Source organism: Tigriopus californicus, chromosome 12 (genome assembly GCF_007210705.1).
Source record: "Tigriopus californicus strain San Diego chromosome 12, Tcal_SD_v2.1, whole genome shotgun sequence".
Taxonomy (NCBI): domain Eukaryota; kingdom Metazoa; phylum Arthropoda; class Copepoda; order Harpacticoida; family Harpacticidae; genus Tigriopus; species Tigriopus californicus.
The window spans coordinates 16,039,087-16,050,402 of NC_081451.1; the positions used below are offsets into that span (position 1 = coordinate 16,039,087).

General features: G+C 37.8%; 1 protein-coding gene across 2 annotated transcripts; it reads right to left on the minus strand.

The window, feature by feature from the left end:
- Positions 1–83: 83 nt before the first annotated feature.
- Positions 84–6,911, minus strand: LOC131891908 (uncharacterized). 2 transcript variants are annotated; one of them, XM_059241597.1, is made up of 5 exons: positions 6,760–6,911; positions 6,568–6,686; positions 4,625–4,646; positions 405–532; positions 84–338 (listed from the first exon to the last, which is right to left on the minus strand). In XM_059241597.1, the coding sequence occupies exons 1-5, from the start codon at positions 6,840–6,842 to the stop codon at positions 157–159; spliced, it is 534 nt and encodes a 177-aa protein (XP_059097580.1). In that variant the 5' UTR covers positions 6,843–6,911; the 3' UTR covers positions 84–156. The 2 variants fall into 2 exon arrangements, 1 of the variants encoding a protein (XP_059097580.1); XR_009374492.1 differs by lacking the exon at positions 4,625–4,646 and having other exon boundaries at positions 90–338.
- Between the last annotated feature and the right edge of the window lie 4,405 nt (positions 6,912–11,316).

Consider the following 11,316-nt stretch of genomic DNA (forward strand, 5'->3'; position numbering starts at 1 on the left):
ATCCATTGGTATCTTTCAATCAAAACATAACTAAGAGTGCATTAAATACTTTTTGATGGACTTTAGGTTATTTTACACACTTATCTGAGCTACTTTTAAACATGTGCATTTCACAAAAGTTGTTCCTTTTGTCTCTTTGACAAAGAAAAACCATAACTAGATGTCTTGGCATTTGAGCAAACACGTAACCAGAAAATATAACCTCGCGATTAGTAAGTGTACCTGACAAATGTTATCGCTACAAGGACAAATCTTCAGCTTGCATGCGCCAGTTTCCCCTCCATTGGACTCAAAATAGGTTCCGTTTTCGCTTAATGTGCCTCCGCAATTGCCAACGACTGCAATGAAAATGTTATGCACTTTTGTAACGTACCGTGGGCGAAAAAGCAATTGCAAGAACTCACATGAGCAACAGACACCATATCCTTGAGCACAAGTCCCGCTACTCAAGCCACCCTTGGAAGCGCATTCTGCAGTTGTGTAACAAGTGCCATTTCGGTTTCCTTGACCAACACAAGGATCATTGGTGAATCTAGAAAGACATCTTTGTGTTAGAGGTCGGCAATTATTCTTTTACATACATCGGGCATTGAAATCTGACGAGGCGCCGCCCTCTATCGGTTCAAGGGTACACTTTTGCAACCCATGCCTGAAATTCAGCGTTGTTCTTGACCTTGCAAAGGCTGAGAGGGCAAGTGACAACTATCCCAATCTTAATTGCTAGACGAGAGCTGTTTTCTTTTCGTTTGGTGATTTTTTGAAACCTCATTTCTGAAAAGATTCATTGTCAAAGTCGAATGTGGCGCCATAATTTGATACAGCTAACGCGAGACTTTGACGGGAATATTCAAACAAGTAGCTGATCTAGTTTAGCACTCTCAATTATGCTCTTACTCGTCATTAGCTAGTTTGCATACAAGTGATAATGAAATCGGCAGATTTACGAACATTTGGTCAACAGCTTTGTCAAGGCTGATAAGTGAAAGTTTTGGATGACTGCAAAAACTGTAGGTGAAATTTTAGGAGAGTTCTAGAAACCCAGTATGTGTCTCTTTTAAGATTATTTCCAACGTATGGCTTGTTAGGCCACACCGACCAAGAGGAGAAGACGCATGTCAATTTTCAAAATACTTTGTAAGCGTCATGTTCTGAATCAAAAACTAAACAAACCCCTTGAGCAACTGTGGACACTAATTGCAAAATGAGATTCTAATTAGATTCTATGGTGAGATAAAGCAGACTTTGAAAGATAAACATCTTATTTGTCTAGCTGCTATGTACATCCATACTTTAGTTTTTAAAATGGTTTCATTGACCTTTAATTTTCCTGCACCGCAAAAGGAGTTCGTTTCATTTTTTAGCAATAAAAGCGATATGGAAAGGCTGTCATTTCAAACTCGAGCAAATTTCGTTTAAATTGAGCCATGGAAGCTCACATGACTAATCAATTGTTAAACACATTTTCACATTCAATCAGTGACAGAGGCAGCTTCGTTTGCTTTACAAATCCTTGAAACAAGTTATATCTGCTTTGGTCATGTAAGGATTCCTCATGTGTATCATTTAGTTTCTGCACGTTATTAATCTTGGAACCTTTTGAAGAACCTTTTGTGGAAAAGAAATCCCGTTCCTGAACTGGTTTCAAAAATCTTTAGATTGCAGTATGTCACCTTTGGCAGGAAATTCTCAGCAGTGTAAAACCAATTCGTTATGGCTGACCAATCATTTGTTTGCCTGGTTCTTGAATTTTGTGCGAGGGTGCCATGATGCTGTGGGTAATGGTACGGTCAGATGAACTCTCTTCAGCTTTGAATCCAATCAATCTTGACAACAAATGAATTTTCACCCCCTACATGGCCAGAGAAACTGGTTATCTCAATCATCAAGGATGCAACTTGGCGGTGAGGAAACAGGAGGGGTGAATAAATGAGCAAGGTTTCTCACAAAGAGGTCAATGAACCCATATTTTGGTCGTAAAGAAGAGATCAAACATATCCCTATGATTTTTTTAAACGTATTCTGGTTGTTTAATGATGGCTGCTAAAGCCAATTCATGAGTCAATATCAAAACGGGGGGTCAAATAGTTAGCTCAGACCATTATATATTAAAATAGAGTGATTTTAGCCTTAGAAACAATTAAATTGGGTGTGAAAACTTTATAAGAGGATTTCTAGGATTTTGCGAGAAAGAGAGATTTTTTTTCGCCTAAACTAAAACTCGGTATTAATTTGCTTGGGCATTTGAGTTAGATATGACGGGGGGGGGAACAACGATATAATAAAGTTATCTAAATCCATGTCACTCATGGTCATATTCAATTAACTATTACTGCTCTTAATTTAAAAAGATGCATTTTTAAAACTTTAGTGTTGTATCAGTTTTCAGGGAGAAATCGTCTTTTGATCTGAACAAGACTACAATAAGATAATGTCTTCAATTTTTTGTCTTTGCATGATAAGATATGACAACATATGTTTGGGTATTTCCCTTGAAACTTGATTTGAAGACTTTTAACCAGTGTGAATGGAATGGAGACGACCTTTTCAATCATTGATGTTCCTCAATCAGATGAAAACATTAGATAAGAAGCAAGTTCGAGAACTTGTTTGTCTGTTTGTGCCGCATTCCAAAGGAACCACAACCATGAAGGGATTGAGGAACCAGTTTTGAGTCAATGGCCAAAGCTAGAGGGATTACTTCTCCCCTTTGAAAGGTTCAAATTACTATGGTGATCAATAGGCTAGGCCAAAACTTGCAGATAAAATATGGTCCTTTTTTTTAGAGCAAATTTGCGTAAAAATTCACTCGAATTTGCCCGAAAAAAATGCAAATAAACTTGACTAAACATAAGCACCGACACGTTCTAGCAGGCTCTAAGGCAGCTTGCAGATGAAAACGAGATTCTGTCATTATAAATTCCTGCACCAGAATTTGAACCCATTTTTGAGAAGATTCTTGCCTTCTTGTTCACGCGGCCACTTCGACTGATCAGTTAGACCAACAATTTGTACATCCTTAATATTGCATGATAAAAAGAAAATATGAGTTCAGCATCAGCAAATTAATAATGTTTAAGTGAAACTGTCTCCGAAATACTTAGTTATTAGAAGTTTAATGTCTGCTTTTAGGTTAGAAAGTGTCGTTGGTTGTAATATGATTATTGATAGGGACCGGAATGATAAAATCAACTTGTCCAAAATACACTCAACGAAGTCACCCTTCCTTGACGTTTTTGTCTTTAAAAAAAACAGAAGTGTCAACTCTAAGTTGCAACTCATTCCCATGATAGTCTTTGCTTGAGAAGGCTCTATTTGTGTCCTTGAGTTTATTTCTCCAATAAAACATGTGCTTTAACCTCAAGAGTATTGACGAGTTTTCCTGATGAAATAATTCTTTTGCGGGGTTCCTTACCACTACTGGGAATGGAATCCCCAACACCTTGAAGTGAAACTATGGATTCGAATGAAATTGAAAAGCGGATCTTTGAAATCTCTGAAATTTGTCTACATTTTTCAAATCTTTGACTTTTAACAGTAAATGCATTGAAATTGGATGATTACAAAAAACAGAAGGCAAGTTGAACTAGGTTGGTTCAACATGATGCCTCGATTATTTTCCTCATTCTGCCTCCTTGGCAGCTACATAACTGATATTTTCTTAATTTGTGATAAGATGATCAGGACCTTTCAAACAAATAATGGAACTGTTTTGAAAGTGATCCTTCGTCATGCATAATATTCAAAATAGCAGTTTTTATTCTCAGCTATTGGCTCCTTTACGTAACAGCTGTCTGATGATATGAGCACAAAGTTTTGGAGGTCAGTGGGGTACTTTTCAATACATAGGAAGTACCAAAAAAACAAGACAGAAAAGTTTTCGTCTGATATTGCACTTTGTAAGGTTTCAAAAATCTTTCTTAAAATTGGAAAGTTCTAACATAGGAAAAATGGATCCAAAATAGCTTTTTCGGGTAAAATGTGTTCATTAAGCATGTTAATGAGTAAAAACATATCAGTTTGATAAAATGCAATGCTACATGAACCATTCTTTTTATGGATAAAAGAATAGGAACTCTAATTTAATCCCTTAACAAAGCCTATTAAGCCTCAAAAATACGGGTTAACTCTCAAAATTTGATAGTAACGTCATATTTCCTTCCTGCTTAATTGTTCGAATATTTCTTCACATTTGACTTCGTTGAAAAGCTCTTGCATTCGTGAAAAAACATTAAGATTTCATTAGGAAAATAAATATCCAAGATTTATCTCTTAAAAATGAGATACTGATCGGCCCTCTAATCATCAAACTCACCAGAACTGGTTTCCAATCGGTCCTGGCAAGCAATTTGATCCCCCCAGTATTTCAAATGAGATTTGAGGCAACGATAAGCTGATTGCATGGAAAGCTAATACTTGCTAATCTGCTAACCCTAATCCATTTCCACCAAAGGCCAATATTTCTTTGCCCAATTTATGGGTGTTATAGGTGATCAAGAGATTGAAGCCGAAATTGATTAGCGTTCCTAATCTGACCATGTCTCAATGCTGAATAAAATTTGGTCTTACCTGGGGAGCGTTAACCTGTGAAAAAAGCATTCATGTATTTGTAAAGCTTGAGGCTTACCTGACTATTTGAAAGAGTGACACTTAAAAGAAACAGAGAGACCATATCAAGTTTTAAAAATGCAACACTTATTTAGTCATTTTGGAGGTAGAAGTGATTTTTTTCCGCATTCAAAAATGGTCCTACTGATGTAAAAGTCTGGAATCAAGATGGCTTTGCATTTTATTAGTTGTAGCTAAATATACATTAAATAATTTTGCTCTGCCAATTCATTACCGGCTCACTTTTTTGTTAAGGCTCCTGCCTCAGAAAATGCAAATGATTAAGAACACTGTATCTAAGACATGATCGGAAACTCTTCAATTTTATTGGGATTCGGCATGTTCAGAAATTTGATATTCAATCTAAACTCCTCATTTCAAGCAGATGAGAAAATGTACATATGAAAAAATAAATCATAATTGTTTTTGAGACCCGTTCTTGGGCCATTGGCTACTTCTAAATGGTGGTGGCAGTTATGCTCTACATTAAGCCAAAGATTTGAAGATAAAGCTGTCAGGAAAAAGAGGAAAGGGAACGCAAAAAGATCAAATGGTACTCACAGGTCTCCAAAAATAGACAATTTATGGTACACGCAAATCAGAACGCAAAAAGGTGCTTTGACACATCGTAAAAGGTGTCGGCTTACCAAAAAAATGAATTATCTCATAATACAAAAGACTTTTAAAACATATTTTAATCGCCCTCAGGGCTCATTTCAAATGGCCAATTAAGTCGTATCTTGTCACCATTATTCTTCCCTCAAGCAATGCTCCTCACACACAAGAAGAATAGAGAGACAAATGCTTTGTGTGCCACTTTATTCTTTTGATCCGATTGTTTATTGTATGTGCCCTTCCAGTTTTCTTAAAATATCCGAACTTTCTAACTTCTACGAGTAGACCTAAGAAGAAGGTAAGAAAAATCAGCAAAAAGTAACTACAAGGTGAAAAAATTGAAAGAAAAGGTAGCAAAATCAGTAAAAAAAAAAAGTGGAAAAAACAGTAAAATTTGTCAAAAGTGGTAAAAAATGATAAAGTTTGTTGAATAAGTGCTCAAAAGATGACATCATACGTGCGATTATTAGACCTCTAAAAAAAGGATAGAAGAGGAATGCAAAAAAAGTAACTACAAGGTGAAAAAATTGAAAGAAAAGGTAGCAAAATCAGTAAAAAAAAAAGTGGAAAAAACAGTAAAATTTGTCAAAAGTGGTAAAAAATGATAAAGTTTGTTGAATAAGTGCTCAAAAGATGACATCATACAATCTCATTTGTTGAAAAAATAAAAGTAATAAAACAGATGCATGCTTTTGGTGTGAAGTGATCATTTTTTAATGTCATATTCAGAACCATATTTCAAGTTTGTTCTCTGTTCTTTTTTTCAAGGATTTTTGAACAAATGAGCATGGAAATGCAAAAAAATCTTGAAAGTGTTTGACAGCTAGTGAATCGTCTCACTCGAATGTCAAGTGAGGAAGTGTTTGAAAGTTGTATGATTGCAAAGATATGGAAAAGGGAGAAAATCTTGGTATTTCGGCTGGAACCAATGATAGGAATGTCGATTTTGTCGCTGAATTGAATGGTAGTTAAAAGCATGATTGAAAGTGATTACAATTGTTCATGTTAAGACAGGATGTTTACAAAGTAATTTCCAATAAATGTTTGTCAGACAAAAACTTTCGACGTCATCTACACAAAACAATGGTAGAGGCAATGTCCATAAGATTTTAGTTTTATACATCGACTTTCAACAAGTACTTACTACTAGGAGAAAACATACAAACTTAACACTTTGTGCCTAAGTAACAAATTATAAACCATTCCTGCCACTCCACATCAGAGAATTCAAAACGCCTGTTGGGATTTCTAAAATGCTTCCTAAAACTTTCATCGCAAAAGTCAAGCTTCAAACACAAAGAACAAAAACCAGATGGACAATCTATGTAAGAAAATAGAGATACTCACGTAGCTTTCCTTGTCTCGCATTCTCATTCTGAGAAACATCATCAGACTCTAACGATGTGACGGTGTGAACCCCAACATATATAATAATAATCAATAATAGTTGCATATATCGTAACATCCTGTAACAAAAGAAGAAAAAAAATGTTACGTATGGGAAGTGATGAATAAACTCAAAGATACCCTGTGATAAACCTCCTAGTTGATGTGTCCCCGTGGATCTCCAAATGGAAACTGAGGGCAAAAGAACGCCCGGTTGATTGTGGAAAAATCACCATTCCTCACACCCACACACCAAAAAGCGCAAGATAAGAATGAAGGCTGCTTCCCCCTTCCCTCCTTCTGCGTTCAAAAACCCGTACCTTCTTGGTCAATTGGCCCTTTTACAACTGGCACTGTCTATTGCATTAGATGTAAATATGTGCGTTGCAGAGCCAGATTTATTTGGGGTTCGTTTGTTGATCAAAGCCAGACTTGGTCAAGTTTTTGACCAAAATTCCTTATCAACTCTTTTAAGAGTAGACTTTTGATACAAGGTTGCCATCACACGGAATTCTTGCATTTTGTAGAAGATAAAGGAGATTTTGTCATGCACGAGAAAGACAGGTGCAAGGAGGTAAATTTTGAACTACTCACATTCATCACTCAGAGTTTTTCATTGCTGTCTGCCAATAGAATAATGTAAATATACATACCAACGAGCAATAAGCAAAAACGAGCAATTATATGACACCATTATTGAGTTTCTTTTTTGATATGATGTGAAGTGGGGAGTATTCTTGTGTGGCTTTTTTAAACATAAAAGTGAGGATAGTAGGAAGGAAAATGGTGATCATGCAGTACAAAAAAGGAGGACATACGAGCAAGAGCGTAAGTATTACCAATCCGTTACATCTCACCGTTTTCGATTCAAATTTTGCGCTTTCGTACAAACCAGCGTCCGCTGTTAATACGAAGTCCCCCAGAAGTTTGCCATAACAATAACAGTTGATCAAAGGCCTGTTTTATAAAGATCGTAGCTTGGAGTTAAGGAGTTAGGGGCTTGGGCGTCAACCGGAATTAAATGGTCATTCTGGGTCATGTCCAAGCCTTAGCTCAGAGGTACAATCGTGCTAAAACTTTGCCTCTGGTATGATTTACCATCAGAACAAACTTGTTTGATGACTCCTGATTGAACCATAGAGGAAGCAAGGCCTAGAGTGTGCGATGGGAGCTAGCCAGGCGGAATCGTTTTCAGAGATGATGGGTGACAGCTGAAAGGCTCTAAGGGTCTGGTCTGTAATTTTTCAAAAGGCCGGAGTAGCACTGCCCACTGGTTACCGACTTAGCTGCAGTCAGGAACCACAACAAACTCGATTTTTCCTCTTCTATCTTACTTCTCCTATGATTGAACTCCCGCGGCCATTGAGACGAGGACTTGTGCCGAAGATAGAGGAAGCAAAATCCAGGGGTGATAGCTGAACGGCTGATAGGGTATGGTTTCTAATTGTGGTGGCGCTGCTTTCAAACGGCTGGAGGTACATGGTTCTAGTTGCCGATTCAGCTCCAATAAAAAACCACAACAAACTCAATTTTCACTCCTCTATGCGACGATGCTCTAATGGTGATCACCACATTTTGTGTGGGTGATGTCCACCCACAAGTTCATGACATGGTGCAATCGGTTGACCGGCTGTTTCACTCTACCTTCTTGTGCTACTCTCCCCTCAGTGGCATCGAGCGTGTGACGTTCTCCTCGTTAGAGAGGATTGAGCGTTGTGGCTCCCCCCATATGGGGTCGAGCGTGAGGGCAATGGGCCATGTAACCTGAGGTGGCTTGAATCGTGACCCCTGGGTTGTTGGACCGTAGAAACATGGGCCGGATGCTCATATTTTGGAATTTTGTACGTTCGGATTTTAACCATGCGTGTTGAACAACTAAATCTAGAGAGTGAGTCAAAAAACGCAACAAAACGTAACAAATGAAATTAGTTACTAAAACAAAAACGGCAGATATAATTGTACCTGATACGCTCACGGCAAAAATAGCCTATTAATGTGCGAACTAGAGCAAGTAAGTAATGCAAAGGACTCTTGGTGAATTTCGATGTGACTAATCTTACCTCAGGCATCCATATCACTTGGAAGCTGGTGTTTAAAAAGAGTCTTTTTGGTTTGGTTTTTCATGGGCTTTTCTAACCGCTACATGGTATATCATCCCCAGTACTATTAAAATGAAAGATTACAATTCGTCTAATTATTACCTTTCAATTTTTATAAGATATTTGGTCTACCTCCAATGAATTCAGCAGGTTTGCAAAAGGTCGTACAAGTCCAAAGATGTTTCACCAGGAACATCACAGGAATGAGAGAGCTCTCGTATTGGGAGAGACTAAAAAAGTTGGGATTGTACAGTGTTCAGAGAAGGTACGAAAGGTATCTGATACTGTATGTCTTCAAAAACATCCATGTGCTTTGTCCCAACCTAGGATTTAGGGTCAATTCTAGTGACCGTAGAGGCTTGACGTGCACTTGGAGAGCACCTTCAAGCCCTCGGGAATCCAGGCTGGTTAAAACAATGAAGTCCACTTTTTTGCTATCTTGGGCTCCTTCATTGTTTAATTTGCTTCCCTCTAATATTCGTAAGGAATACGTAGGCCTTGTTGATCCGGTTGAATCTTTCAAGTCAGACTTGGACAAATTTTTACTCAATTTCGCATTCCTGATCAACCCTACATTCAAGGACTTGCTCGGTTCGCCAACTCAAATTCGATGGTGGACCAAATGTCATATGAAGATTTCAAAGTAATACATAGACGAATTATAACCTTTTGTTTGAATAGCACTGGGGATTACATTCCCTCTAGTAATTAGAAAAGCCCGTGAAAAATCAAACAAAAAAGAAATGGAAAAATTTATTTAGTTTTTTTTGGATTGGGGGTGCTAGGGTCGGAGGGTGCACCTCGCCCGGCCAGCGAAGCCAGCCATCGCATCATCCAAGTCCAAATTCCGATAAGCAGTTTCAAGTCCGGTATCAGATTGGTTCTCCGTCTGTGGGTGTGGTTAGCGTCTAAAAGTTTCCTTGAGAAAGGTCGGAGAGGAGAATCGAACCGGTGACCTTTCCCATGCTCGGAAACTGCGGTAACCACTACACCACTTCTCTTGATGAGGAACTTTAGTTTTTATTGGGATTGTGGATTAGGTCATTGTATAATATTGATTAAATTCAGTAAATAAGCACCACACCCCAAAAAACCGGTTGATTCGGAAATAAAAATATAGCTTTGTTTTGCCAAAAGAAAACAAAATAGACAAATTTCACCTTTTCCACTTTTTGCCATTTTTCCACTTAACTTTTTTCAACTTTTAGATCATTTCTAGCCGTTTTGTCATGAAGGTCCTTGTGCAATTCCCAGGACTACTAAAATAAAAGATTTTGATTCGTCTCATTGTTGATGTTACAACTGAAATTTCATACCATTTTTGCCTTCCAATGAATTTGAATGCGACAATCAACTAACTCCCTGTTTTCTTTTTCGGAAAGTCAACATAAAGGGAGCTGCAGTTGAGCAACCCCTGTCCGCAGGGATGAGAATTCATTAAAAGCCATTTTTGACAATGTGACAAAACATGAAGGCAGAAAGTGGCAGAAACAACTTCAAAGTGGATATTTGCCAACGAGGATATAACTTGGATGGGAAATTATTAAAAGCCATTTTTGAGCACCTGGTAGAAAATGGTGGCAGAAAGTGGCAGAAGTTCCTTCAAAGTCGAATTCTGCCATCGCTGCCTGCCTGGTTTTATCCAACCAAAAAACCAAAATTATTTTGCGAACAAAAGCGTCTCAATTAGTAAAACTCAGCTCCCAAATCAGTTGTATACCATAGCATCCGTAAAAATTAAAAACAGTTGCCGAATATGAAACATTGCAAAATAAAAAAATCTTCATTTATTTTAAGGAAAATGAGGAAACTGGATGGATAACCTAGCAAATGCAGTTGTGTGTCTAGCATTATGAAAGAGATGAAAATGCAGCAAAGGGGCTAAAAGCGACATTTTCGCAGATATAACAATATTTTTCACATATTCCCAACCTAAAAAGGTATTTCGGCTTAAAACGTATTTCGGCTAAAAGGGCAGCTTTTTCAAGGTCTTTTAATAACACCAATAGGCCTTTGATCTAAACTCGAAGAGGGAATATCATTGATGCAAACGTCTTTAAGTTCCATTGAACACCAAAACAAAATGTTTTTCTTGTCTTTAATTGTCACTGAGCCAATCCTGATATTGGAACAAAGTGGGGTGAAACCGGCCCCTGTTTGATCATACATTTAAGAGTGACCAATGGCGCACGCAGATTTCCACGGTCTCATCAGATACTAAGGCTGGACCGTCGTTTCCTCCTTTTTTTCAAGGTCTAGTGATCACATACAACGTCGATAAAAGAATAAATGATCATGGATGGATGACAAAGTTGACCAGAACGTGAAATCATAGAAGTAAAGATGAGTAGACCACAATTGGCTCAGGACGAACGGAAAAAGTGAAAGGTCCGAAAAACATGAAGCAATTGTACAATGAGGAGACGTGGCTATGCGGCTAAACCAATTTCTAAGCAAGGGAGAGGCCTGGGTTCGATTCTCTTCCCGAAACATGTTTAGATTATTACGTGAGTCATATGGGAGTTACTAGTCTGAATTGAACCCAGTGCATTGAGTTTCATACCTTCAAATCTAGTCAACTTGTTTGTGATATCACGATCTTTGCATCTTT

Coding starts and splice junctions, on each gene's coding strand:
- LOC131891908 (XM_059241597.1), bottom strand. CDS start 6,842: ATGGTGATTTTTCCACAATCAACCGGGCGTTCTTTTGCCCTCAGTTTC. Junction 533..4,624: donor TCACTCTTTCAAATAGTCAG/GTAAGCCTCAAG, acceptor ATGTCTTTCTAG/ATTCACCAATGATCCTTGTG. Junction 339..404: donor ATATGGTGTCTGTTGCTCAT/GTGAGTTCTTGC, acceptor TTTTCATTGCAG/TCGTTGGCAATTGCGGAGGC.